General features: G+C 36.0%; 4 protein-coding genes across 6 annotated transcripts; 1 reads left to right on the top strand and 3 right to left on the bottom strand.

Annotated features, from left to right (window-relative positions):
• Window positions 1–557: 557 nt before the first annotated feature.
• LOC126596077 (lipoyl synthase, chloroplastic-like) lies at window positions 558–3482 on the bottom strand. The gene is made up of 5 exons (XM_050262548.1): window positions 2622–3482; window positions 2218–2375; window positions 1628–1799; window positions 1210–1320; window positions 558–1082 (listed from the first exon to the last, which is right to left on the bottom strand). Exons 1-5 carry the CDS (start codon window positions 3195–3197, stop codon window positions 939–941), a joined length of 1161 nt encoding a protein of 386 aa, XP_050118505.1. The 5' UTR covers window positions 3198–3482; the 3' UTR covers window positions 558–938.
• A 2111-nt stretch (window positions 3483–5593) lies between these two features.
• On the top strand, window positions 5594–11178 carry LOC126597179 (uncharacterized). 2 transcript variants are annotated; one of them, XM_050263951.1, is made up of 4 exons: window positions 5594–5782; window positions 7678–7774; window positions 9711–9794; window positions 10539–11178. In XM_050263951.1, exons 1-4 carry the CDS (start codon window positions 5672–5674, stop codon window positions 10547–10549), a joined length of 303 nt encoding a protein of 100 aa, XP_050119908.1. In that variant the 5' UTR covers window positions 5594–5671; the 3' UTR covers window positions 10550–11178. The 2 variants fall into 2 exon arrangements, with proteins under 2 accessions (XP_050119908.1, XP_050119907.1); XM_050263950.1 differs by lacking the exons at window positions 9711–9794; window positions 10539–11178 and having other exon boundaries at window positions 5600–5782; window positions 7678–8255.
• Window positions 11179–13557: 2379 nt separating this feature from the next.
• LOC126597224 (uncharacterized) lies at window positions 13558–16754 on the bottom strand. The gene is made up of 6 exons (XM_050264003.1): window positions 16145–16754; window positions 15935–16030; window positions 15443–15620; window positions 14972–15069; window positions 14104–14165; window positions 13558–13946 (listed from the first exon to the last, which is right to left on the bottom strand). Exons 1-6 carry the CDS (start codon window positions 16646–16648, stop codon window positions 13832–13834), a joined length of 1053 nt encoding a protein of 350 aa, XP_050119960.1. The 5' UTR covers window positions 16649–16754; the 3' UTR covers window positions 13558–13831.
• A 4771-nt stretch (window positions 16755–21525) lies between these two features.
• Window positions 21526–24852, bottom strand: LOC126597221 (mitochondrial intermembrane space import and assembly protein 40 homolog). 2 transcript variants are annotated; one of them, XM_050264001.1, is made up of 4 exons: window positions 24678–24852; window positions 23803–23834; window positions 23518–23643; window positions 21526–21893 (listed from the first exon to the last, which is right to left on the bottom strand). In XM_050264001.1, the coding sequence occupies exons 1-4, from the start codon at window positions 24784–24786 to the stop codon at window positions 21846–21848; spliced, it is 315 nt and encodes a 104-aa protein (XP_050119958.1). In that variant the 5' UTR covers window positions 24787–24852; the 3' UTR covers window positions 21526–21845. The 2 variants fall into 2 exon arrangements, with proteins under 2 accessions (XP_050119958.1, XP_050119957.1); XM_050264000.1 differs by lacking the exon at window positions 21526–21893 and adding an exon at window positions 22603–22912 and having other exon boundaries at window positions 24678–24847.
• Between the last annotated feature and the right edge of the window lie 138 nt (window positions 24853–24990).

Consider the following 24990-nt stretch of genomic DNA (forward strand, 5'->3'; position numbering starts at 1 on the left):
TTCAAAAATCTATTTGGTTGAGTTTTTAAAAATAATTTTTTTAGTTTGAATTCAAATTACCTTGAGCATAAACTGAATGAGAGAGAGAATTGGGAAAAATGAGAGAGGAAATAGTTGGCGAGGAGAGAGAAAGACAAGGAGAGAGCTAAGAGGTGAGGGAGAGAGCAAAAAATTACGATGAGAAGGTGAGGAATGAGAAGAAAGAGGGTGATGATTACGATGAGAAGGTGAGGAATGAGAAGAAAGAGGGTGATGAGACAAAGGCTGAGGAGAGAGAGAAGACTGGATGTGACGTGGGGAAAGAGGAAAGAGAGGGTTGGGAGAGAAAAAAGAAAGGGTTAGGGGAGAGCAAAAAAAAAAATGTTAAGGAAAAATCAGAAAAAAACTCTAAAAACTCATTTTTAATGTTTTTAAGAAATAGTCTATGTTTTTATGTTAGTTTTGAATCCAATTTTTTAAAAAAGTTCTACCAAACAAGAATTCAACGCCTAAAACTCAATAAGTGTTTTTCAGTTTAAAAAGTTGAACTTAAGTAGGATACCAAACAAGCTCTTAAATTCCTGATTGAATACCCCAATATTCATTAAAAGAATAAAAATCCCTTAAAATCTCAATTGAATACTAAGCAAAAGCAACTGCAACTGCAACTGCAAGCAAATGTTCACCACAGCAGCTACCATCGTCATCGTCCTCTCTTTCCTCTCCTAATTTGAATTGAAATGTTAACAGAAATATGGGAAAATCTTGATTCCGACTCCAACATGTGTTATTATCTCCCACTACGTTTAACAAACAAATGATTGTGGCACATCAACATTCTCAATTGAACCAAAATACCAAAATTTGTATATATATAGCAGACCTAGGAAATTCAGACCCTCTAAAAATGTATGGCCATCCGCTCATTGCAATCATAACTTTTCCCCATTTTTAGCTGTTCATGCAGCCACCAACTTATTGTCGTTTTGGTAGCCATCCGTATTGAAGTCCATAAGTTCCTGAGGTACGCCAATAGAGCTGTTAGCCATTTCTCTGATCATTGTTTTAACAAACAGTTCCCCTGCCCTATACGAGGACCGGACCTGAAAAATTAATAGATGCAAAGATTTTTTCACCAAGAATGGTAAACTAGGTAACTGCATTCAAACAAGAATAGCAAAGAAAGATAATCCACAACATCTATAAAACTGACGTTAATGAACATCTTACCAAGGGCCCACTGGCTACATAACGAAATCCAATAGACTCCCCATATTCCTTCCATAAAACGAATTTCTCAGGGGCAACATATTCTTTGACAGCCAAATGTAATGGAGTTGGCTGCAACAATTTTAAGCAACTTAAAATCATAATCTTTATCACAAAATTCTACTGGGATATAACTTAGTCTCATTTCATGATTGCCTCAGAAACAGTAAAAGAGGATTGCTTATGGAAAATAAAAACTACCATGGGCCAGATTACAGCCATTCTTCAAGCATACAACAAGAATTAGACTGTCAAAAATCCAAGTCCAACCTTGGACACTCAAACAAAACGACACCAGCCTTACGGTCTGTAAGTTCCAATGTATTTGCATGAAAGTAATCAAAGCTAAATACATGAAAGCTATGCATCTTTAACCAACCTGTAAATATTGTCCAAGTGTCAATATATCAACATCTATAGCCCTTAAATCAGCCATGGCTTCCTTCAGCTCATCGTCTGTTTCTCCCAGGCCCAACATTATAGAAGTTTTTGTTATCATCCCCTTCTTGCTTTGTTTTGCATGTCTTAGAACAGATAAGCTTTGCTCATACCTGCATTACCACATTAAACAAACTTCTTCAGCCCATTGACTTCAGTTCCTAGTATACGACAAATACATACAAAGCCTGGACAAGTATTGTTATGGTCCTTTTTAGCTATCATTTGTGTGACTTACCTTTTGTTATGATACTGTTACCTGAAGTACATGAAAGTTTAATCCTAGGTGGATATTGTATCGTTGAATGTTATGTTAAACTTGGAGCATGCATAGCACATATGTGTCAAGGCCATATTTCCAAACATGATTTTATGAGAGAAATATGGTATGCATGTAAATGATTTAAAAAATATGTTTGTACAAAAACTGATGCACGTCATATGGTGCAATCATCTGGGTCGGACCACTTATGCACTTCTGTACGAAATACATAACCGAAAGACTTTGGATCGGGAGTGCAGCTAGCTTACCCAGCGCGAGGGTCTCTGACAATTCGCTGGAGGCGTTTGACAGTCTCAATGTTGTGTGCAAAAACATCAAGTCCAGAGTAAAGCAGAGTGTGTACAGCCGTCAAGTCACCGCGAAAGTCTGAAGTTAAACACTCAACCATGATGTCAGGCTTGAGAGTCTGCAGAGTCAAGTGAGTGTGTAAAACATTGTATTGTTGTATTGTATTGATGAATGTAAGAAATTATTATTATTAATATTATTATTATGTAAGAAAGAAGTTGTCGATTTTGCAATGCTCTATATGCTCGTCTGAGAGTCTTTATGTTATGTTAAAAGCTAGGTCATCAGACATGATATAATGCATTCAATCAATCAAAGTAGTGAAATTGAAGCAAGCAAGCTGATTAGTTAGCAACCAACCAACCTTGAGGGTTTGGACGGTGCGAGCAAAATGTCCGCTTCCACCGTCGGCCAGGTCATCGCGGTCGACACTGGTTAAAACAATATAATCGACGCCCCAGCTGGCAACGGCGGTGGCAGTGTGAAGAGGCTCCATGGGATCTGGAGGTGGAGGGGTCCTGCTGGTCTTGACGGCACAGAAGCGACAGCCGCGGGTGCAGGTGTCGCCGAGGAGCATGATGGTGGCAGTGGAAATGCCATCGCCACCTCCATTCCAACACTCGCCGATGTTAGGGCACTGGGCCTCCTCGCACACCGTCTTGAGATTCAGACGGGACAAGGACTCCTTGACCTCCTCGTATTTGTGTCCCTGGGGGGCTTTCTGCCTTAGCCATTCCGCCTTCTTCACATTTGGGTCTCTCCCCGTGTAAGGCCCCATTCCCGTTCCCGTTCCCGCCGCCACCGCTTCACATCGTATTCCTCGTCGTCGTCCTCCTGATCGCACATTCAAGGCAGACATCCGGCCTTTCGGAGCCTCAATCGGGATTGGGCTGATTGGCCAAAATGATGATGAAACTTGGGATTGCAGCTGAATCATCATCGTCGTCTTCGATTCCTCCTCAATTTCCTGTCTAGAATACCTAGATTTCTACAACCCACCAATCTAATCCAGTCCAGGAGCTTAGGAGTTTGGACTTACCACTCTGCAACTGCAAATACAAGGTCCAGGTGTGGAAGAGGAGGGAGAGCTTGTCATACCTGAAGGCGCGCTCCAGTGCATTGCTCTTGCAATCCAGGAGGAGGGAGAGTTTCCCCGTCGATCTAAAAAATATTTCAGCACAAATGACGGAAATTACAAGGGGGAGCAAGATTACAAGAGGAACCCCACTCCAACACCGATACTCTCATCAATTTTACCACATGTCCAATTTGTCCAATTTGTTAGGCGTGAGGTATTACCACAAAATGACTTTAACACTCCTCCTCATGTAAGAGCAAGTCCACCCTTAAGGACTTTGCGCCAGCACCAGCGCATTTATCCACTCAAATGAACAGTAATAGACTGGAGTGAACAGTAATAGGCCAAGGCATCTCCACCCCTAAAAAAATGCGCTGGTACCCAGCACATTTATTTGGTGTGTTTTTTTTTTTAAGTTTATTTCGGATAAGATTTTTAACCAATTTCAGATAAAATTTCAAATAAACTTAAAAAAAAAAACACACTAAAATAAAATTACATACTCATCAAATAAACTAAAAAAAAAACACACTAAAATGAAATTACATAAACTCATCAAATACACTTTATTCTTCAACCACAAGTTTTTTGGTATTTTTTTTCACACAAAAAGTATATGAAAGCTTTGGTAGAAAGTGTAGAAAATATTGAAATGTGGTGTAAGGTGGAAGATGAGAGTTAGGTATTTATAGAAAAAATAAATAATTTTTTTTTTAATTTTATGTATTTTTTAATATTTTTTCTGTATGTTTTAATAAATTTTAATTAGTTAATTAACGTGGACCGTTGATCTGTGATCGGACGGTATATTTTAAAAGTAAAATTTAAATTTTTTTTACCGTTGGAAATCCAACGGTCTAGAAAAACTAGCCGTTGGAAATCCAACGGATATAAGAATGCCACGTCGCTGATGGGATCCGGAGCACAAGTGGGCTGACAGCCCTGTCGGCTACTCGCGGCAGCGCCTGCGTGAAGCGCACGCGCCAGGCAAACTGCCCAGCTTCTTGCTCAGTCTGTTTTGGGCTGGGCTCTTGCCCAGCTCGGGCTGGGTACCAGTCAAATTGAGGGGTGGACTTGGTTGACAGGGTGCTGGCCCTATTTTTCTCCTGGGTCCTGGGCAAATTCCACTCCGGTGGAATTGCTCTAAGGACTTTAACATTTCCCCTCGTGTGTAATCTCATTTAATGGTTTACACAGTAGAGATCCATACATCGGTAATTGAAACTCAGAAGTTGACTCGTGATTCACACGTGGAGATCCACACATCGGCGGCAATTGAAACTAACCAGTAACTCTGTATATCCATTTAAGTTTCGTTAAGCAGGATCTAATGTATAACAATAACATATTTGTATTATCTCATTTTATTGACATTAAGTTGTGAATTAAGTGAAATTAACCAGTAACTCTGTATATTGAAAATTGGTATGGCCACAAGAATTTTATTACAGGTTTATGAAATTAAAGTCAAGCATTTGTATCCTAGTCTTAGCAGGTGGTGTTATTTCTATCAATATTTCACTCACATTTTGAATTTGCTCATGATTGTAGAAATGCAAAACTTGGTTGTTTTGTATTTATGGTTTGTAGTTTTGATATTTCACATTCACTCTCATTTGGTTTTTTTTTATATTCTGGTTTTGCATGCTCTATTGCATCACGTTTTGCTTGCCTATTACTAATTTATTGGCTGTTTCTTTAAATAATTGTAGTTGGCTTGTAGTGTATATACATGTGTAACTGACTTATACAAAAATGTCAAAATGACTATTTGATTTAAAACCTTGGTTAAATATCCTAAATGTGGGGTTACATGCATGTTATTTTTTATTGATAGAGTTTTTCTTATTTGATTAAGACGATGATAATTATTTAACATTTGTCAAGAGAACTCAATGGACCTATGAATTTCATATTGAATAAAATATAATTAGAAATTATGGGGTTGTCTCCATTTTGGTTATATAGCTTTAATGTGGCGATTACCAATTTTTAATTAGTTTATGCCAATTAATTATGTTGATTAATATTATTTTTCAAGTGAATTATTATATTCAAAAAAGCTTAGCTCTAGTTTGGTATTGAGATGATTTAAAAAAAAATGGATATAAAAAAAAGTTAGAAGAGTTTTTGATGTTTGGTAAACTCTCAAAATCAGTTTTATTTCAAAGTTGTGAATGAAAATAAGCCCAAAACTTAAAGCTGGAAATAACAGCTTCCAAAAACCAGCTTATGTTCAAAAACACGGGTGAACAGTAATATTTAATGAATTTTTCAATAACGCAAAATTGCCTCATCCTTTCCTCACACTTTCAGAACACGCCTCTCGTATCAGCATGCCTCTCGCACCCAAACCAGAAAACTTCATTCCTGGCGATCTCTCTTGTTCTCCCAGCGATCTCTCTCGTTCTCCAGGTCACGTTCTCCGGCTCGGCGTCCTTCCTCTGGTAAGCTTCTCTTGTCTAAAATTTTGTTATTCATTTGTTTGGATTTTTAAATTTGGGGATGGGAGAGTGAGAGTGAAAGAGGGGTGGGGGAAAAAGATTGGGGATGGAGGGTCGGGAACAAATTAATTGGGGAAGGTGATATGGTTTGTGGAAAAAATTAATTGGGAAAAAAATTAATTGGGGAAAAAATTAGGGTTTGTGGAAGGTCTGCTTCTGATTTATCTTAGGGTTTAGGTATATAAGAAAGGATGAAGCTCTGCTCTACTTCTGATTTGTCCTGCTACTGATCTGTGAACTCTGCTCTGCTTATTGGTGGATGCAGGTTTTTAATTATTTAAGCTTAGTGTATATGTTGTCTACTATAATTTCTCTTTTCGGGTTGATTTTGTGCATATGATCCATCTATCCTATCCTTATTGGGTTAAGGTTAGGCTACTCGAACAAGTGCCTAATCTTAAGCGCCTTCATGTGCAAAATTGGTTGTTCATAGTAATCTTTTTATATCTCTGTTATGATCAATTGTTGTTCATATTGTTTCGATTGTGGTTAACTTAAGGTGGTTTTGTTCTTCTTCTGTTGTGTATGCAAACTATGGAAAAAATGTGAGATATATGTAGCAATGTAGTTGGTATTGTGATTACGGGAAGGCTTCTCGTAGATTGGCGAAATTTGGATTTTTTTTTTTTCGGACATGGTGGTATATCCATGTATTTTTGAATGAGACTCTTAGGAATTGAAAGAGATAAGAAATTAATAACATGAGAAAAAGTAAGGCCTTAATCCTAAAGAAAACACAAAAACTGCACACCAAAATAAATGAAAACTATGATTTGAATATACGTATGGATGGCGCAGGAGCAGGAGCATGGGGGGCATACCTCTGGATTTGTTCTAGATCAAACAACAACCTTTAGAAGGTTTCTCTGCATATCGGTTTAAGCCAAATATATTCTATTAGAGGGGCACCTCTATAGTTGTTTATATGTGTAAAGATCCATGATAATCCTTTAGAGTTAGATAAATATATTACACTGCTCGATTTGGGTAGCACCATAGCAGTATTGTCATGCAAATGTTTTACCTCAAGTATCTAAAGATGTTTGCTCTGTTGTCAATGTATTAAACTGCTCCCTGTCCAATGTGTTTGACATATGTTAAGTCAAGGAATAGACAAACTACAGCACAGTCATCTACATTGGAAGTTGGGTACTTCTGTCTCCACGCTCGAACTGCTGTCTCTACCAGTGCTCGAGCTGCAGAAGAACGTGCTCGGGCTGTTGTTATAAATCTACCACTTCTTTGTTAGAGAGGACATCCCAAATCTGCCAAGAAAGTTTTAATCTTAGATTCCAAGAGCACGAGGAATAAGAGGGGGAAAAGGAAAGGAAATGTTATATATATCTTTTGTAAGTAGCATAAATTAGCTGGCTACGCACCCCATCAGTAGCCAGGACTATAAATTCATCCCTCTCTGTGAGACGCCAATAGGATACATCTAGTAAGCAAACCACAGTTGACCATAGTATGCATTCCTTGTATACTATTGCAGGTAGATGAAAGCCATTATCCAATGTACAAGGAAAATTCACTCTCTAAAATTTATGAGAAGTTATTTCTAATATTTCTGGCCCCAAGACCTGTCATTGAACTGGAGCATCCAGTACGCAGGTGTTGTATCAGTTACTTCTGACATTTATCTTTTTCTTTGTTGGGAAAATATGAATTTACGGTCTTTGCTGAATGTTGGTGTGGCATAAGACTTCTAGCATTGAGTATTTATGTGTGTTTAGGCGTTTCCAGTCCCTTCGTATATTTACTTTAGCTCACACTACACTGTTGTAGACCTTTCTAATACTAAAGTTTTTTCTTGGTGTATTTTTCCCCTAATGTTAAAGGGCATATCATGCATTACTTACGAGAAAACAACACACGATGCCCTGTTGCAGGTATATTTATTTTTTGTTCCCCTACATCGGTTGGACTTATACTTTGGTGAGATTGCTAAACCCTTTTCCTTTTTCCTCCTATCAGCTTGCCCTGCGAAATTGAAGTCAAATAAAGTGAAGGATGATCCACTGTTAGCCGCTGATATTGATGAATTGCGTAAAACGCAGAATCAGAATGTCACGGCTGATGTGATGGACATCACTGAGTTTGAAGAGTGATTGGATGATTTCGGGATGTGAAAAGTTTCTAAAATGACATTTCAGCTTTAGCTATTTCAACATGCTTTTAGGTCGTTGTGAAGTAGTCGTGTATTCTGTAGAATGGTTTTGTATAGAGTGACCTGATTTTATGATATTGCATATGTAGTACTAGTAGTTGAAAGCACTTCCAGTTCCTTCTCTCTGTTGAATTCTTTTAGACTGCATTTAGACATGTGCGTTAACATGAGGCATTTAGTTGGATTTCCTAATTCAAATTGTATTGGATAAATCTCATTATTCTATATTTGAAGTGGTTTAGAGAGCAACTGTGAAAGAACCCGTTAACCTAGTTGTACAATGAACAAAGTTGGAACTCACAACTTCTATGGGCCGTGCCATTAGGAAATAGAATAGCGGTAAGTTTGATGAATGCATCTAATTAGACTATTTTCAGGTATATTAACAATATTGTACTAATGAATCCTAGCAATTTAGTCTAAAATATTTCAATTGAAGTAGTTTGTCATACTAATTAATATTTAAGATAAAGTTTAAATATTTTGCTTTTAAAAATAACGTATATTTTGTAATTCACCTTTATTTGTTAAGAAAATTAAATTAATGGCACATATAGTATTTTACCCTTTTTGGTCATTTCACATAGTCATAGCTATTTTACATAAAAGTTTACCAAACATTATAATACTGCTTTTTTTTTCTTTCCAAAAGCACTTTTACAAAAAAGTTTTCCAAACACTCTGCTGTTTTATTTCACAACTGATTATTCTCACAGCACAACAAAATTTTTTTTTTTAAAGCACAGCAATACTAAACTAGCCCTAGACTAGTTTTCGAAAGTCAATCAAATCCAATCATGATGAAAGGTTTGTAGAAATTCACATTTTTGCAATATGACTATCTACTTTAAGGTATGTGATTATTCCTGTATTTATTTGAGACTTTCCTAAATTTGTGGGGTGGTCATAGGAGCAAGTTTTGCATAATAATATTAATTTACTAACACTTCATGTGTGGCAATTATACGTTATAGTGTTCATATATAACGGATATGATTTCAATTCCTTACCAATTCACTAACAATAATATTATTAGCAAGTATGGCAAACGGGCTACGACAGAAGGCTTTATATCCTTTGGATACGTACTAGTTTCAAACTTGGTGCAAAAGCCACTATTGGCCTTGAGAATACTATATAAATTGTGGGGGTTTGCAACTTATTAGTTCCTAAACCATTATTAATTCTATAAGCTTTCTACTGAACCCAAAAGATACGTAGAGTATCCTAGCTTGCAGTCATGATCTGATGTCAACAACACCCATTTGAAATATGTATATAACTAGAATAAAACATGTCATTGCCTCTTCTTCCTTCATTTGTCTCTTTGGCTGCTATGCTGCTTCGACTATTCCAGTAAATTTTATTTAGACAATTTCTTATAACTATTGGCATATGATATAATCTTCTTTTGCATTAGCTTTACCCGTGTGATATAGCATGGTATATTTAATTCAGTTTTTACTCTCAATTTGTATTCGGTTTATAATGATCATCAAAGATGTATCTTAATTATTAAAGGAGTTATGATGGCGTGCCATTGCTAATTGGCCATTACTGCTTACTCATAATTTTTATTCGTGTTTTGACATTTACCAGCATGCTATAATATCTATGAGATATTGTTGAATACTTGCAAATTATTATTTTTATATCTTCAACCTGTGGGGTGGAGAGTCCCTTCACGGAAAAGTTTTTTTGCAGATGGTGACATACTAGAAAAATGTGGGGGTATATCTCAGCACAAGGGATTGGAAAGTTATATTCTGGGTACAAAACACATAAGAGGTAGTCTTGATTAATGACTGATGTGTGACATGCAGGTTGAAGAGTTGAGGCTAATTAAGTGCCTAAACCTGTTTGAGTTTTTCAATTATTTATGGGAAAGACCATTGTATATCCCCCTTTACGGAAGATGTCAAGTTTATCTAAGTCTGTATAGTGATAGCCTAGGGATAGCTTGAGCCAAATATGAATTTATTTAGGGAAAGGCATCCTCTCCGGATCCCTTTTCACCTAGTCCGGGATCCGGGTCGTTGAAAATTTGATCCAACGGTTACAAACAAGAGGCCCCTTTAAAAGTAATAATAAATGTAGCCGTTGGATCATTCCAACGGTTCGAATCCTGAACTAGGTGAATTTGGTGGAAAGGAATTCGAAGAGGATCCCTTTCCTTTATTTAGCATATGCATATGCACTTGTCATAATTAATTTGATTCTTCCCTCTTTCTTATTTTCTACAAATAGGGCTAAGAGAATAAGACAGGTTACATTTCAAATTGACTAATTCGCATATTTCCTCATTGGTTTTTATGGCTGCTATATTGTTTTCCACAATGTCAATACAATTTAATTAAGAAACAATATAGACATGTAAATTTTATAGCATTTTAAATTGTGGGGGGCTTTCCATTTCAATTTTGCTTGGAGGAATTAAAGTAGATGCTTTGTACGATTATTAGTATTATAAATGAGCTTTACCATACATCTTTTAGATGTAATCACTAATGAGTTTGTTCAAGTGAAATTCAGGACATCAATGAAAATTGTTGGGGTTGGAGGAGAGACCCTGCGTAAAGTGGGAGCCTTTTGCACTGGGTACGACCTTTTTTTTTTTTTTGGAGGAGAGCCCGGTATGCTGGATAAACTTTGACGTACTTGAAAATGTGGGAGTATGCTAAGTTTTTTATTTGGGCAGGTGTACCGAAAGTTCCATTGACCATTCCAAAGGCATATTCTGAATGCTAAATAATTTGAGGTACTATATAGTTTATATTAATTAGAAATGAATGGTAATTTTTTTTTTTTAAACAGCTTATGGTAACGTTATACGTGCAAATGCCATATTATGTTGAGAAGTCATGCTTGGGAGAGACAGCTTAAATAGATATGCAGGTGCACCTTGGATTGGAACATGAGTTGACACTCATTTGGAAAAAGATATTTGGTGAGGCTTAACAACATTTTTGTTATATCCCATTTTATATGGACGTGACCCTGTGTTTGGTTGAGAGATATCCCACTATTGTGGAAGACAACAATGTGTTTGGTTTGAGGTATCCCACTAATTGTGGAAGAGACTATAAATTTATCTGTGTCTGTGTGGCGATAGCCTAGCTATAAGAGCTTGAGTTAAATATAAATTTATTTTGCATATATGCATTTGACATAATATGTTTGAGGTCAGAAATGGATCTAGCTAATCCTCTTACAAATCCACTAAACTAAATGCTAGTGATGATTATTACATCGAGGAGGATGAGACGTATGCCTATAACATCAATCAAGAGTGATGGTAACCCAACCAATGTGAATGGAGACCCCAAGAAGTAGGTTCATATGGGTAAGAACAAGTCACTTGTTGATTGGGCGTGCTTTATCAATTTATATCAATAACTCTATTGAGAGTCTATCCATGTGGTGTAGAGAGTGCAACTACAGTAGCTTGTGATGTTAAACTTATGTTCTTAATGAATACCATAACGTATATATACTTGGTGTGCTTGACTACAATGTACATTTGATGGATTCACCTATTTGAGTGTGGGAGTGGGGCCGTTTCCTATGAGAGCTTAGGCAGGTTCTCTAGAGCATTTATGAATACCCAGGTGGGCGCATGGCCTATTCGCGCCAACCCGCTGAACATGCTCGATTCCGAGGATTCAATGTGGATGGTTAGTCCTATGATTCACGCAAAGAAATATTGATTAATAGAAAAGTTAATTTTCACCAAATTTCTGTGAGTTACGGCTAACTCGTCATAAGGCTTGTTCATAGTCCAAAGATATCAGTACTGACGTGTTGGATTCTCACTTTCCTTTGGTACTTCCTTGTCCTCTTTAAACTTGTGTTTCTCAAATTCCTTTTGGTGATTCGATTTGTATTTTGTAATATGTGGGGGATTGTTGAAATTTTTAATTGGGTATTTCAAAATACAACTCTTCATTAGTAACTTTAATATTATTCAATTTGTTTAGAAGTCTTTATTTCAGTTTTTTATTAGTAAAACTAAAAACTGAAGCATTAACTAATTTATAATCGTTGTGGCTATAATGTCCAACGTTCTAGACCTTGTTAAATGGCCTTCATGTATAGCCTATTTGTCCTATATATAATATCATCCTCTCTTTGAGGCAAAGGTGATTTTTTGTGGAGTAATCATCTCTTTCCTTCAACGGACAAACCACACCTAGTTAAAAACAGTCCCACCATCTTCTCCTCTCCTAATCTCTCATATTATCTCAAATGCTATTATAATTTCCACCTTTTATATGTTAAAAGAAAGAATCGAGTTGTTCACTCGATTCAATTATTCCGAGTGTACACTTACAAAGATCATAGATTGTTGTATTCTGGAGAGTAGGGCACCATAATCTGGTACACCAAGACATTGTCTTAGAGGGGTAAAGTCTACTCTTAAGGACAACGACTACACGTTTCAACCTAAAATCTTGTCTAATCAAGGATCGACGAAGAACGTTCTATAACTACAAAAGATAAGTATTTTATCTTATTTGGTTATTTTATTTAATAAAATTGTGGTGAGAAAATTGTGATATCCTAATATTAATTTTATAGGATTTGTTGTAAGAGAAGTAACATCCAAATCGCCAATATTTCCAACAATTGATATAACTAGAAAGATAATGACATGCCCACTAAAAGCTCGACTTAATGCCTTGAGGAAAACACTGAAAATTAAGATATTGCGTGCACTTGGATTATTTATACTAAGACTCCACAATGTCAAAATCTCTAGATCAGCCAATCTAAACTTGTTATAAAGTGGAGCAATAGCTCTTTTGCTAACTCTGTTGGAACTTTCACTCATTTTTTGCCCTTTAAACCCTTTTATTTAGAATGGAGAATCTAACAGAGTTAGCCCAAGGGATCATTGATCTATATTATAACAAGTTCAAAAAAATAAATCAAAGCTCCAATTGGACCACAGTTTAAGAACAATTACTCCAATTTCTCTATAGATATAGATGATACACGTACAGTATGAAATCCGTACCATAAACCCAATAAAAACAGCCGAAAGTGCAAATTCGAGTAAACTACAGACCCTCTTTCTTTTGTCAAGAAACTATAAGCATTTAATTACCAAAATTACAACTGCATGGCAAAGTACAAATTAGAAAAATTACGAATATTTGAATGTAGCATCGCCTTATTAGAGGTTACTGAGTTGGCCTAGTAATGTGGGTGGGTAAAAATAAGATGATGATTATGAATAGGCTACTCCATGATTCGAAACTTGAAATGTAACCGTAAAGAATAGAAAGTGAAAGTTCGAAGGTATTCAACCCATTATTGAAAGTTTATTTAACACAAAGGACCCTCAAACTTGTTTGACGCATTGCTGGGAAGGGATATATCCACCGTCGAAGCTTTAGCGTTCGGCTTCACCAGTATTGCATGGCTTTTTTTTTGTCTTTCACAGATCGAATACCTTCGAACGGTAGAGATTACAGTCATTATGGACGGTAGAGATTACAGTCAACTCCACGAAGTTGGACTGCAGGTCGATGATGTGTGCCCAAGCAACTTGTACATCGCCACCTCATATTACTCCATCTCCACATATATCAGTAATTTCTCAGTACATAAATCCAACTAGTGTCATATTTAAAAGTGAAGTTTAAACAAAACTTTGACAAAATTTGAACTCATGCTGTACTGCAACCAAAAAATTTCCACATGATCATGAAACAAATGAGAATACGTCTATAAGGCGCGCCTTTGAGGTACTAACAAGCCCTCCCTCCTCCTTCACAACTTTACTTTTCCGTGCCAAACAAAATGGATGTGGTGCATGTGAATCAAGGAGAGCCCCGGCCAGAATCATCTGAATCTGAACCATCAACCATCTTTTCTAACGAATCTATGTCCACTGCTTCAGAAAGCGTATGTATCCGTAATTTATCTGCATCTTCACTGGGAACAAGAGAATATAAGAAGGAAAAACATTAGTCATGAGCGCCGAAAACAGAAATCTTAAAGTTTTGTTCGGATCACAATGGCATGGACATTTCGTTTTCCCTCATTCTTTTACAAGAATTCAAAGAGCTGAATATTAGGGATAGAGGCCTACTCTGTAACACCAAATATTTCTTTGACAATTAAGGAGCTATCCCTCGAACAGAACTCTGGAAGCTGCAAAAATTTCCCATGAAGATTATTAACATATTATACTCCAAAAACCCTGATTTTCCATGAAAATAACTAACCTACCAAACTAAAGGTAGAGAATTTCCAAAATAACCATGATGTATCATCATAAAATGCCTCAAGAACAATGGAGCTTTTGTGATTATCCGCAGATTTCCCAGAAAACTTTTATGCTCTTCTACAAATCTGGAGTTATACTGACGCGGCAAATTTAGTGTATAAATTTCCAGGACAATCACTAACTCACATCATGCTTCAGCAAAAGTTCAGAATCTGAGGCTATGATACCGAAATGACCCATTTCTGTGCACACAATTCATAGTTTTAATTCAACCAGTGGAGTGGCGTCACATGTTTCAGCCATAACCCTCACGCTTCTGACAAACATGTTTAACCACTCCAAGGAGCAGTTGGGGACATAATTTTTTTTTTTTGACAGCCCTCTCATCACAATATGCCAATCATGCAACCAAAACATGAAAAGGGGAATAGGTGGGGAATAAATATCCTTTGAATACAAAAGTTTCTCCAAGGTAGGAAAACTGGTAAGGCCCTATTTGGAAACTTCAACAAATATGTGCAATATTTTTTTTTTCTTATCAAAAGGTAGTTTTCCACCATGTCTGACTGGACGAAACCATAACTGGAAGAATACCACAATATTTCTTTCATGTGACTCTATACGAGTAAGATTTCTAGTGACAATACAGGAAAGAGAAAAGGCGGGTGAGAAAAACTGAAACATACAAAAAGTATGTCAAAGTTATCATTTTGAATGTTCAGTCCCTTACCTCTGACAGATAGAAAACCTTTCCAAACAGGGCTTGAACAGCTAATTTTCTCTTGAAACCTCTTTCAGTGTAGCCTGAAACATCCATTACAACTGGGCCTGGAAACCGAAAACACGTTGTCAGCAACTGATAGCAAAGTTTTGGAAGGAATTTTTCCAACTTTTCATGGTATGGTTTTGTTATAAGGTTAAACAGCCAATTAGTTTAATGTATTTTGAAAACACATGGATTAAAGAAACAGTACTACGCTAATAAGATGGACAACAACAACATCAATAGAGTAGTATTAGTTGAAAGAGCGTTTTTGGAGCGCACTAAAAGCATCCATCTTTGGTATCTCATAGGTAGGAGGAAGTGATCTACTTTCACAATGTGTCCTCGTCAGATTATATATGTTCCCATCGAAAAGGCGACGATATGTAATTAGACCAAACGGGGTTATGAAAGCAGTTGTTCGATGAGCCAGCTTACCTTTGTCTCGTACAATTCTTCTTGAAATTTCATTCAGAATTTCAGCGACTTGAGAGTCATCGAACATGGAAGCTTTTCTGAGCTGAATTAAGTTGGAAACCACATCTGGGTTGAATGATTTTTCATTCAAAGTATACCGAATGTACTTTCGCAAAATTTCCTCCATGCCAAAACCAGTCTGGAAATTAATTAGCAGTGTGTTGTCAAACTCAAAATGGCAAAGTGTACCACAAATGAAAATTTATAAAAGGACACAGTACTCATTCAGTGGATAAATTTTTTATCAATGTCAGAAGAGATATACAGCTGAACTCGAAACTCGAAAGTGCTCCTCCAGAAAAACCATGAATCAAATTGAACGAATAAATAATTTTGAAGAATAAGACAGCAAACGCACTTGCTTGGTTCAGCAGTTAACAAAAGTGTAATCACGATATGGCAAATTATGACACTGCCTCTGAATTGCATATGTATTAGTTGTAGAAATGTCACCTTCTGCACAAGTTGGTTCAAGACATCGGGTTTGACTTCTGCACCATTCTGAAACAATTCGTCTATTGATTTGCATAGCATAGCATTTTTATTCACCTGTTTTGTTTGTCACAAGACAATTAATCAATCAATCAATTAGAAAATCATTCATAAACCCCAATAAACAGTTGACAGGAAAATAAGGAGAAGATGAAGAAGAAGACAATTGACCAGCTTCTTGCGTTTATGTCGAGGGGAAGAAAACTTTTTGACGGTCTTGACAAGGGCAATGACGAAAGTGAGACCGGCATAGGCGAGAGGGAGAGCCAGAATCCAAGGGAGAGAGCTGGTGCCCACTCTGGGTCCAGGAATCGCCTGTGTGACGGAGCCCGTGAACTCTACCACGTCCAAGGCCTTCTCCTGAATCCACGGTAGATCCTCTTCCACCTCTTCCACTGCTTCTTCTGCTTCCTCTTCTTCCGCTGGTGCTGCTTTACTGGTTTTGTTTCCACTGGAATTCGAATTCGAATGCGAATTACTCTTCACCGCCGCCGCCGATACAACGGCTGAAAAGGATCTGCTTGCTCTGAGTGTCAGACTGAGAGGTCTGAAACGACGACAATTAGAAGAAGAAGGAGAAGGAAGTACGAATACGGGACTGTTGGCGGCGAGGCCGCGGGGAAGCCGTTGCAGTTGCAGTTGGGAAGAAAAGCAAGTCGCAGAAGCAAAAGCCATGAGAAAGTCCCTTCACCTCAATTCGCTTGTCGCACGGAGACAGGCTTAAATCTACCCTGCAACCTTATTCTTTCGAAAATTGTCTCTCTTCCCCGTGGTAGTTGTGGTTAAAGTGATTTTTCAATCCTTTATGTTCTACAGAGTGATTTTTTTTTTTTATACAAAATATTTCAATTTGCAAATTGCAATAGGGAGAAAGGTTTTAAATCTAAGTAAATTGTAGCAATGATTTCTCAATTTTAACTCAATTGAAGCAATTGTTTCTCAATTTTAACCCAATTGGAGTAATGGTCATTCAACTAAAAATTCATTACTATTGATCCCACAACTCACCAAAATATGCAGCTATGATCTTTTTCGTCAACTCCATTAGAATTTCCGTCAAAATGAGTCACGTGCCATTACGTGAGGCTAAATCAATGGTCAAATATGGAAAATCAAATAAGAAAAATTGTACAATGGTCTCTCAATTTTAATCCAATTGGAGAAATTGTCCATCAACTTTAACTCAATTGGAGTAATGGTTCCTTAACTTTAATTCAATTGTAGCAATAGTCATTCCAACATAACTCATTTTGACAAAATTGACGAAAAGAACCATAGCTACACGTTTTAATGAGTTGATGGATCAATTGTAATGAATTTTTAATTGAATGACTATTGCTCTAATTTAATTAAATTTGAGGAACTATTATTACAATTTACTCTTTAAATCTAGAACGATGGCTAAGGAGTGCACAATTCATCACTTGTAGTTGATTTTTTATTTTAGTTTTGGAATGAAAAATCACAACCCAATAAAAAGTTGAACAAAATACTACGTAAATAATTTCAAAAGCTTGGTCGAGTGAAAAAGGAGTAAAGGATTGGAACTTTCTTACCAAATTTGCAAACTAAATAATGTGGTTATAAATAATTGGATTATTAATTAAGTGTCAATTAATATGCTTGTTTCTTATTAGTGACACATAATTTAATTTGTAATTTGGTTTAAAAAAATTGATCTCCTACTTTTTATGAATTCATTTTTTGGCGATATGATAAACAATACCGGACTACACTCCCGTAGTTCAAATAAAATAAATAAAAGGAGGGGACATCTAAGGATTTCAAGGAATGAAATTTGATGCATTTATTTTTTATAAACGATAGAAAGAAAAAAATTGATGCATTAAGTATATCAACATTTGGTAATAATTATTATAAACTTAAAAAGTAACTAATTTTATAAAGTATAAATTTTGATTTTTTTTTTCTAATTTCTCAAAGAAAATAGATTAGAGGGATTAGAAATGTATCACATGAGCATTGCAAAAGGCATGCGAGACAAATTGCAAATGACTACTTGGAAGGAAACATTTACAAGTTCTCTTATATACATCTATAATGCTCATGTGATGTATTTTCTAATTCTTCCTATATAACTTTTTGTGATTCATTTCTTCTTTATTTTGCCTAAATGTTGAAATCTAAAAGTTCCATCACCCAAACTAGGGCTGGGCATTTAAAATAAAAAACTAAGTCAACCGCCCGAACAACATCGACAATTTGGTTTGGTTTGGTTTTTTTTTTTTTCGATGGTTAAATCGAACCGCATCGACTTTAATAGGTTTGACAATCGGTTCTCAAAATTCTTAGGGTACGGTTAATCGAACCGACCCGCATATATTTTGTTTTATTTTTTTAACCATAATTAATAAATGTTCATTATTTACGAGTTACCGTCTTTCCACCACATGAAAACAAAACCTAATTAGTTTAAGAGTCCATTTGGAGAAGAACAGGGGGACCATTTGGAGAACGCAGCAGATGATGCTTTAGTGCTTACCTTGGGCTCCTTCATTTATGTTTTTCTTTAAGCAATCACTCATATTGGTGTTACGTTTTATAGCTTTTGGAGATAATTTTGTTATGTATTTTTATCTTCACACAAACCTGAACCGACCCAAACCAACCCGCCACTGTCGGTTAACCGACTTGATATGTGACATCCCACATGGCCCAGGGGAGTGGATCCTGTAAACTTTATATGTATATTCTCATCTCTACCTAGCACGAGATCTTTTGGGAGCTCACTGGCTTCAGGTTTCATCGGAACTCCGAAGTTAAGCGAGTTCGCGCGAGAGCATTCCCATGATGGGTGACCCATTGGGAAGTTCTTGTGTGAGTTCCCAGAAACAAAACCGTGAGGGTGTGGTCGGGGCCCAAAGCAGACAATATTGTGCTACGGTAGAGTTGAACCTGGGATGTGACAATTTGGTATCAGAGGCAATCTCTAGCCGGAAGTGTGCTGATGAAGACGTCGAGCCCCTAAGGGGGGTGGATTGTGACATCCTACATCGCCTAGGGAAATGGATATTGTAAGCTTTATATGTATATTCTCATCTTTACCTAGCACGAGATCTTTTGGAAGCTCATTGGCTTCAGGTTCCATTGGAACTCCAAAGTTAATCGAGTTTGGGTAAGAGCATTCCCATGATGGGTGACTCACTGGGAAGTTCTGGTGCGAGTTCCCAGAAACAAAATTGTGAGGGTGTGGTCGGGGCCCAAAGCGGACAATATCGTGCTACGATGGAATCGAGCCCGGGATGTGGTGGGGGCCCGGGCGGGGATGTGACATGATCGGTTTTAGACCTAGTTTGGTCAGTTTTGGTTTGCAATTTTGACCCAACCGACTAAGTCGGTTTGGTTTCTATTTTGGCCCAAAACCGACCCAACCTAACCCGTGCCCACCCCTAACCCAAACATATACCCAAGAAATTTATTAAATTCATATATAGGAAAACCTTTGCATCTATATCAAATGAAAGACATAACCACCATGGAAACTTTGAATCCCAACTAAATGTAAAAGATTTATAGGTCTTCCGTACTATGCCAAAAAATTGAGTTCGAATCTAATTAATTTGGTAAGAATCAAACTCCTGCAATGTAATGAAAATTTGAGTTCTATAGGAATGATTCTAGTTCTTGATTTTATCTTTGGAGGTGGATGGGGAACATTATTGGTGTTGTTTTTTTTTTTTTTTTAATCCTCTCTAAATTATGTTAGAAGTTCATTTAGAAAGTCCATTGGAGATACACTTAGAATATTGTATCAGTTCCCTTCAAATCTACTAAATTATTCTTTTCTAAAATTCTTTAGATTGAATATACATGGATTTTGTATAAATTTCTTTAAAATTCTAGTTGAGTGCATTCGAATTTTTGTGGACTTCTATAAAATATCTCAATTGAATATATGTACATTTTTCATACACACAACTAAAACCTCCCAAAATCTCAATTAAATGCACAAAACTCTTCAATTAAGGTCAATAAAATCAATTCAAATCAATTCAAGTCAGTTCCACTTACTAAGCTAATCTAAATTACTTATAACAAAACTCTTTTTATCAACGAAAAGAGAATGAGAAGACAATTTGGTCTTCTATCACAAAATAAAAATCGTGGGTAGTAGTATAATTTCGCACAAACCAAATTTTGTTTGTTTGTTTTTTTTTTCTTTTGAATCTTTTGATACCAGCGCCTCACTTTTGAATTTTTTGGACTAAACATCTATGCCTTTTAGAAATTTGATTAAAAAAAATTATTTTATAATTTTATGTATTAGAATTAATTATTTCATGTACCTACCCAAAATCTCACACAAAAAAAAAAACACACACCATAGCAAATTTCCTATAATCTAGCCGTTTGATTACCTTCTCTCCCTTTATAGATAATTGTATATAAAAAAAACATGGTTAGATTCAGTTTATTTTCACAATAATCCCTATAATATAGCAATGATTATCTACGATTTAAAATATTATTTTTTCTCAACGGTTTAAAATATTTTTAAATCTCACGAAATTAAACATACCTAATAAGTTTTTCTTTTAGTATATTAAGAGAAAATAGGACTAAAAAAAACATAAAGGTACCAATAAACAATGTGTATGAAATCTAACGTCCCTAAATGAAATATAGTGTACCAATATCAACAATATGTTGTCAAACGTACCAAAATTGTAAATAAATGTACCAATCAATGATTTTTACAAATTTAAACGTACCCACCGATAATAGGCTTTTTATTCAAAATGGTCACTGAGATTTGCATAACTTCTCGTTTTGGTCTTTGAGATTTGAAATCGATAGAATTGGTCCCTGAGTTTGTCCACCATCAATCATTTTGGTCATTCCGTGAAAAATATCCATCAAATAAGAATAAGATGACAAAAATACCCTCATTTTTTGTCCAATCATTTTGGCCTACTGTTTATCAAAATTGAGGGTAGTTTTATCATTTTAATCTTTATTTAACATAACTATTCACGGAAGGACAAAAATGATTGATGATGGACAATCTCATGAACCACTTATGTTGATTTCAAATCTCAAGGACCAAAGTGAGGAGTTATGCAAATCTCATTAACCATTTTGGTTATAGCCTATATGCATAATGTATTGTACATAATAGTAGTTAGTCAACAACTATATGTTAAAAAAACATCAAAGAAAAATAGTTTCACAAAAAAATTGAAAAAATTACACAGAACTTGTTATGTTGGATCACAACTATTTGAAAAAAAAAAAATTTGTAGGCAAAGCGCTTTAATGAAATCTTAAAAAGGCACAAATGTTTAATGATATAGAAAATTTGTAGGGGATATTAATTTCCTCTTTTTTTTCTTCAAACCTCACCCGCATGTCATCATAGTATCTCTAATTTAAAAAATAAATAAGGTTTTTTTTATTAGCACCCCACATAATGTTGAATACACTACAAATTAAAATTTAATATTAAATAACTTATATACCCTAATATGCATTGATAGTTTTGACCTTATAAGGTTTTAAAAAAAATTAAAAATTACTAAATGCTCCCCAAATGACTTTTAACATGTATATCACAATATTATTTATCTTCTTCAACTCTATAAACCACTCTCACTTTCCATTGTAGAACAAAAAGCCTAACCAATGAAACTACAAACCCATTGATTGAGAAAAATTATTTTTGATGAGTAGAACATGAAATCGACGTTTCGGAAGCTTCCCCTTGTTCAAAATGTACCGTCATAAGTGGTGAAGTTTAAACTTCATTGGTCTCAGATTACAGTCATCGCCTTCTTTTGCAAAGAAACTTCTGCCGTTTCACTTTTGTATGGTTACCCAAACATGCAGCTTCTACTTTCCTCTATTTGATCCTCTATAGCAATAAGAAAATCCTGGTATGACTTGAATGATTCTGTAACAACTGTACATAGCACAGAGAAAAAAAAAATCATTGTGAAGAGTACCGGGGGGTGTATGGAGAAAATATGGGGTGTGTATATAGAATGGTAAGGTGTATGTTGAGAGTGTGGGGTGTGAGATTATTATGGAAAAGTATGTGGAGGTGTATAAAGAAAAAATTTAGTTGAAAAAGCAAATGTAAGGTATATTAAATATATAAAGTGTATTCAACAATACGTGAGATGTTAATATAACAAGCCAATAAATAAACCCCATGTTGGAACCAAATTTGCATATTTTCTCTCCCTCTTTCTCTCTCTCATATTTCTCTTCTAATTCTCTATTTTCAATTTTTTTTTTTTTAAATATATTTACACACATGTAGTGTGTTGAAAAGAGACTAAGCAATCTTTGCACTAACCTTACATTTGGACCTTTCACTTGATCAAATATCAAATGTCATTTTGTACACGAAAACAAAATATGAAAAACAAAAGAAATATTTTGTGACCCTTACAACTTAACCGATTTGATTGGTTAAATTATGCATAAATTGTATTGACTTCAATTACTAATATTTTAAAATGGAATTAACCAATTTATACTCAAAACCCCCAATTCAAATCCCTCTGTTTTTTTTCTCATTCTATTTCATCCAAATTTATATAACCAAACAAAAAGCCTCAAAGAATCTAAACCTTTCTTTAGCTGAATTATGTGTGGAAGTGGAATAATGTTTAACCATCTTTCTAATAAGACCAACTCAAATTGCTTGGGCATCTTCAATGAAAGGCCAACTTTAAACAAAGTCAATGGTCACTGTTTGTTATAAGAAAAGTAAAATAATAAGAGAGGTGTAAGAGGTTTCTCCTAAAGCTTGGACTTTGGACTTTGAGATTCTCTGGACCATGTCGGGGGGTAGATTTTGTAGTCGTCATCTTTCTTAATTTTATCTTCTTCTAAATTGTCTTGAGAAAAGGCATCAGGATTAGCTTTAATACAATTCTGCAGAACTACAAATGGATGCACACAGTCTGATCCCTGTAAATATAAAAAGGACAAACAAGAAAACCTCATGTTAACTACTAGCATATTTACACTGACCTGAAACAGACCAGCCACCTAATGATAGTGAGCTTTATGAATTTCCAACTTGTAGTGTTACATAACAAAAACCTTATTCTTACCATCTATTTGTATCATTTTTTCTAATAGAGATGAGACATGTGTTGGTGGACCCTACCTCTATTAGAGAGATGATACAAATAATGGTACAAATAGATGGTAAACGAAACACTACTCCACATCCGCTAGGCTAGGTTACGGTTACCACTTACCAGAACGTAGAAACAGATCAACATGATAACTGACCAAGTAAATAGCATCTATTTTACAATCATAATCAGAATTGGTAAAGATCAATTTTCAAGAATTTTTCATTTGGAGGAAGGGAACAAATGAGAGAACGAAAATTGAAAAATGCGTTTTGCTCAAAATTTTCACCAGGTCTCTCCAGTCTCTTTGGTGACTAGATGGACGTATCTTCCATTTATGGGTTACTAAAAATCCAGGTCCACAGGCAGATGCATATCCTATCACTGGTACCCAACCCAATTTTAAAGCACAGGGGTCAGAGTTGAGATTACCTTTTCTTCCACTGTGCTCTTAAGATAACAGAGAAAAGCCTCTGAAAACTGAAGTCCGCAGGGCCCACTGCGTAAGCCGGCTATGCAGGGGCATTCCAGTGCCTTGTGAGCCTTGGCATCAAGAGACTGCAAAGTGCATAGTTGGACTAGTTGGATGGCCAATCATTCGTAAGCGAAAAGCAAATACTAAACGTATGCCCTTTTGAAAAAAATGTGCAATAAAAGATACACCCCACCCTGCATATCCCTTTTAAGAGAAACAAGTTTGGGGTCTTTGAAACCAACCTCATTTCCGTCATTGCCATATGCTGCAGCTTCTGTAAATGCACAACATGGCAGGAAGGAATGTCAAGTATTACATACTTTGTTAAGTAGTAGATGATGAAAAGAAACAAAGTTCCAGAAACTAAGGCCCCAGTATTACTATTAATGTATGATGTAGCTCAAGACACCCGTCCCAACCAATAACATGGCGGTCTGTATTATTAGTATACAGGAGAGTGTTGTGGAGCAAATTAAAGAAAAATTTGTCTAGAGTCTAGAAACACTTGTGAAGCGTCTGTCTGAAATCAGTTGCTAGGGCTGGGATCTTTGTACTGAAATCCCGAAACCGACCTGAAACTCCCGAATCGACTACCTTAAAAAACCAGAAGTCCCCAAAAATTTTAATAACCGAAACCGAAAAAAAACCCCAAAACTCGGTACGGGGATCGGTTACTCACTAATTAAACATGCAAAAATTAATTTATCTTCGATGAAAGACAGATCCACATCTTTTTGTTTTGATCACTAATTAATCATGCAAAGGGCTGATAATAACAATAAGAAGAAGAATGTGGTTTTAGTGGTGGCAATTGGCAAAGTAAACAATTTACAATCAACGTATTATTGTAGCCAAACAAATTTACTAGTCTAGTGTGTATATAATTAATTTATAGGTATATACTCAAGGATAGGACTTAATAATTCTGCAGCAAAAATACATATTCAGATTATTCCAATAATAAATCAATTCTAACAAGTTCCGGGAAGAAATTCACAAACACCCAAACAACGCCGTAAATAAATCACAAATACCCAATAAGAAATTAATACACACAAATTATATAGATAGGGCAGCGGAGAGGAGAGACTGTAGCGAAAGAAAGAAAGGTACCCACCGGCAATAAGAGAGTCTGTGGAAGCGGAAGGAGAGGAGGAGGATGAGGAGGAGACACCAGAACCAGAGTGGCGATCCGCTGTTGCTGCCTCGCTTTGAACTTGACCCATCTAATCCGTCTCCGCCCGCCCCTTCCTCCCGAGTCGGTCTCTCCGCTCCCCAGTTGTCACATATCATTACCCTTAATAGAATTTGGAAAACTCAGTCAAATCCCCACAGCCGGTCAAATGGTCAATAGTCAACAAATTAGAATATGTTGGAGGAGATGATAGACGGCCAAACCCATTAACTTCCCAAACCCAAGACCCAATAGT

The sequence above is a fragment of the Malus sylvestris genome, chromosome 13 (genome assembly GCF_916048215.2).
Source record: "Malus sylvestris chromosome 13, drMalSylv7.2, whole genome shotgun sequence".
Classification (NCBI taxonomy): Eukaryota; Viridiplantae; Streptophyta; class Magnoliopsida; order Rosales; family Rosaceae; genus Malus; species Malus sylvestris.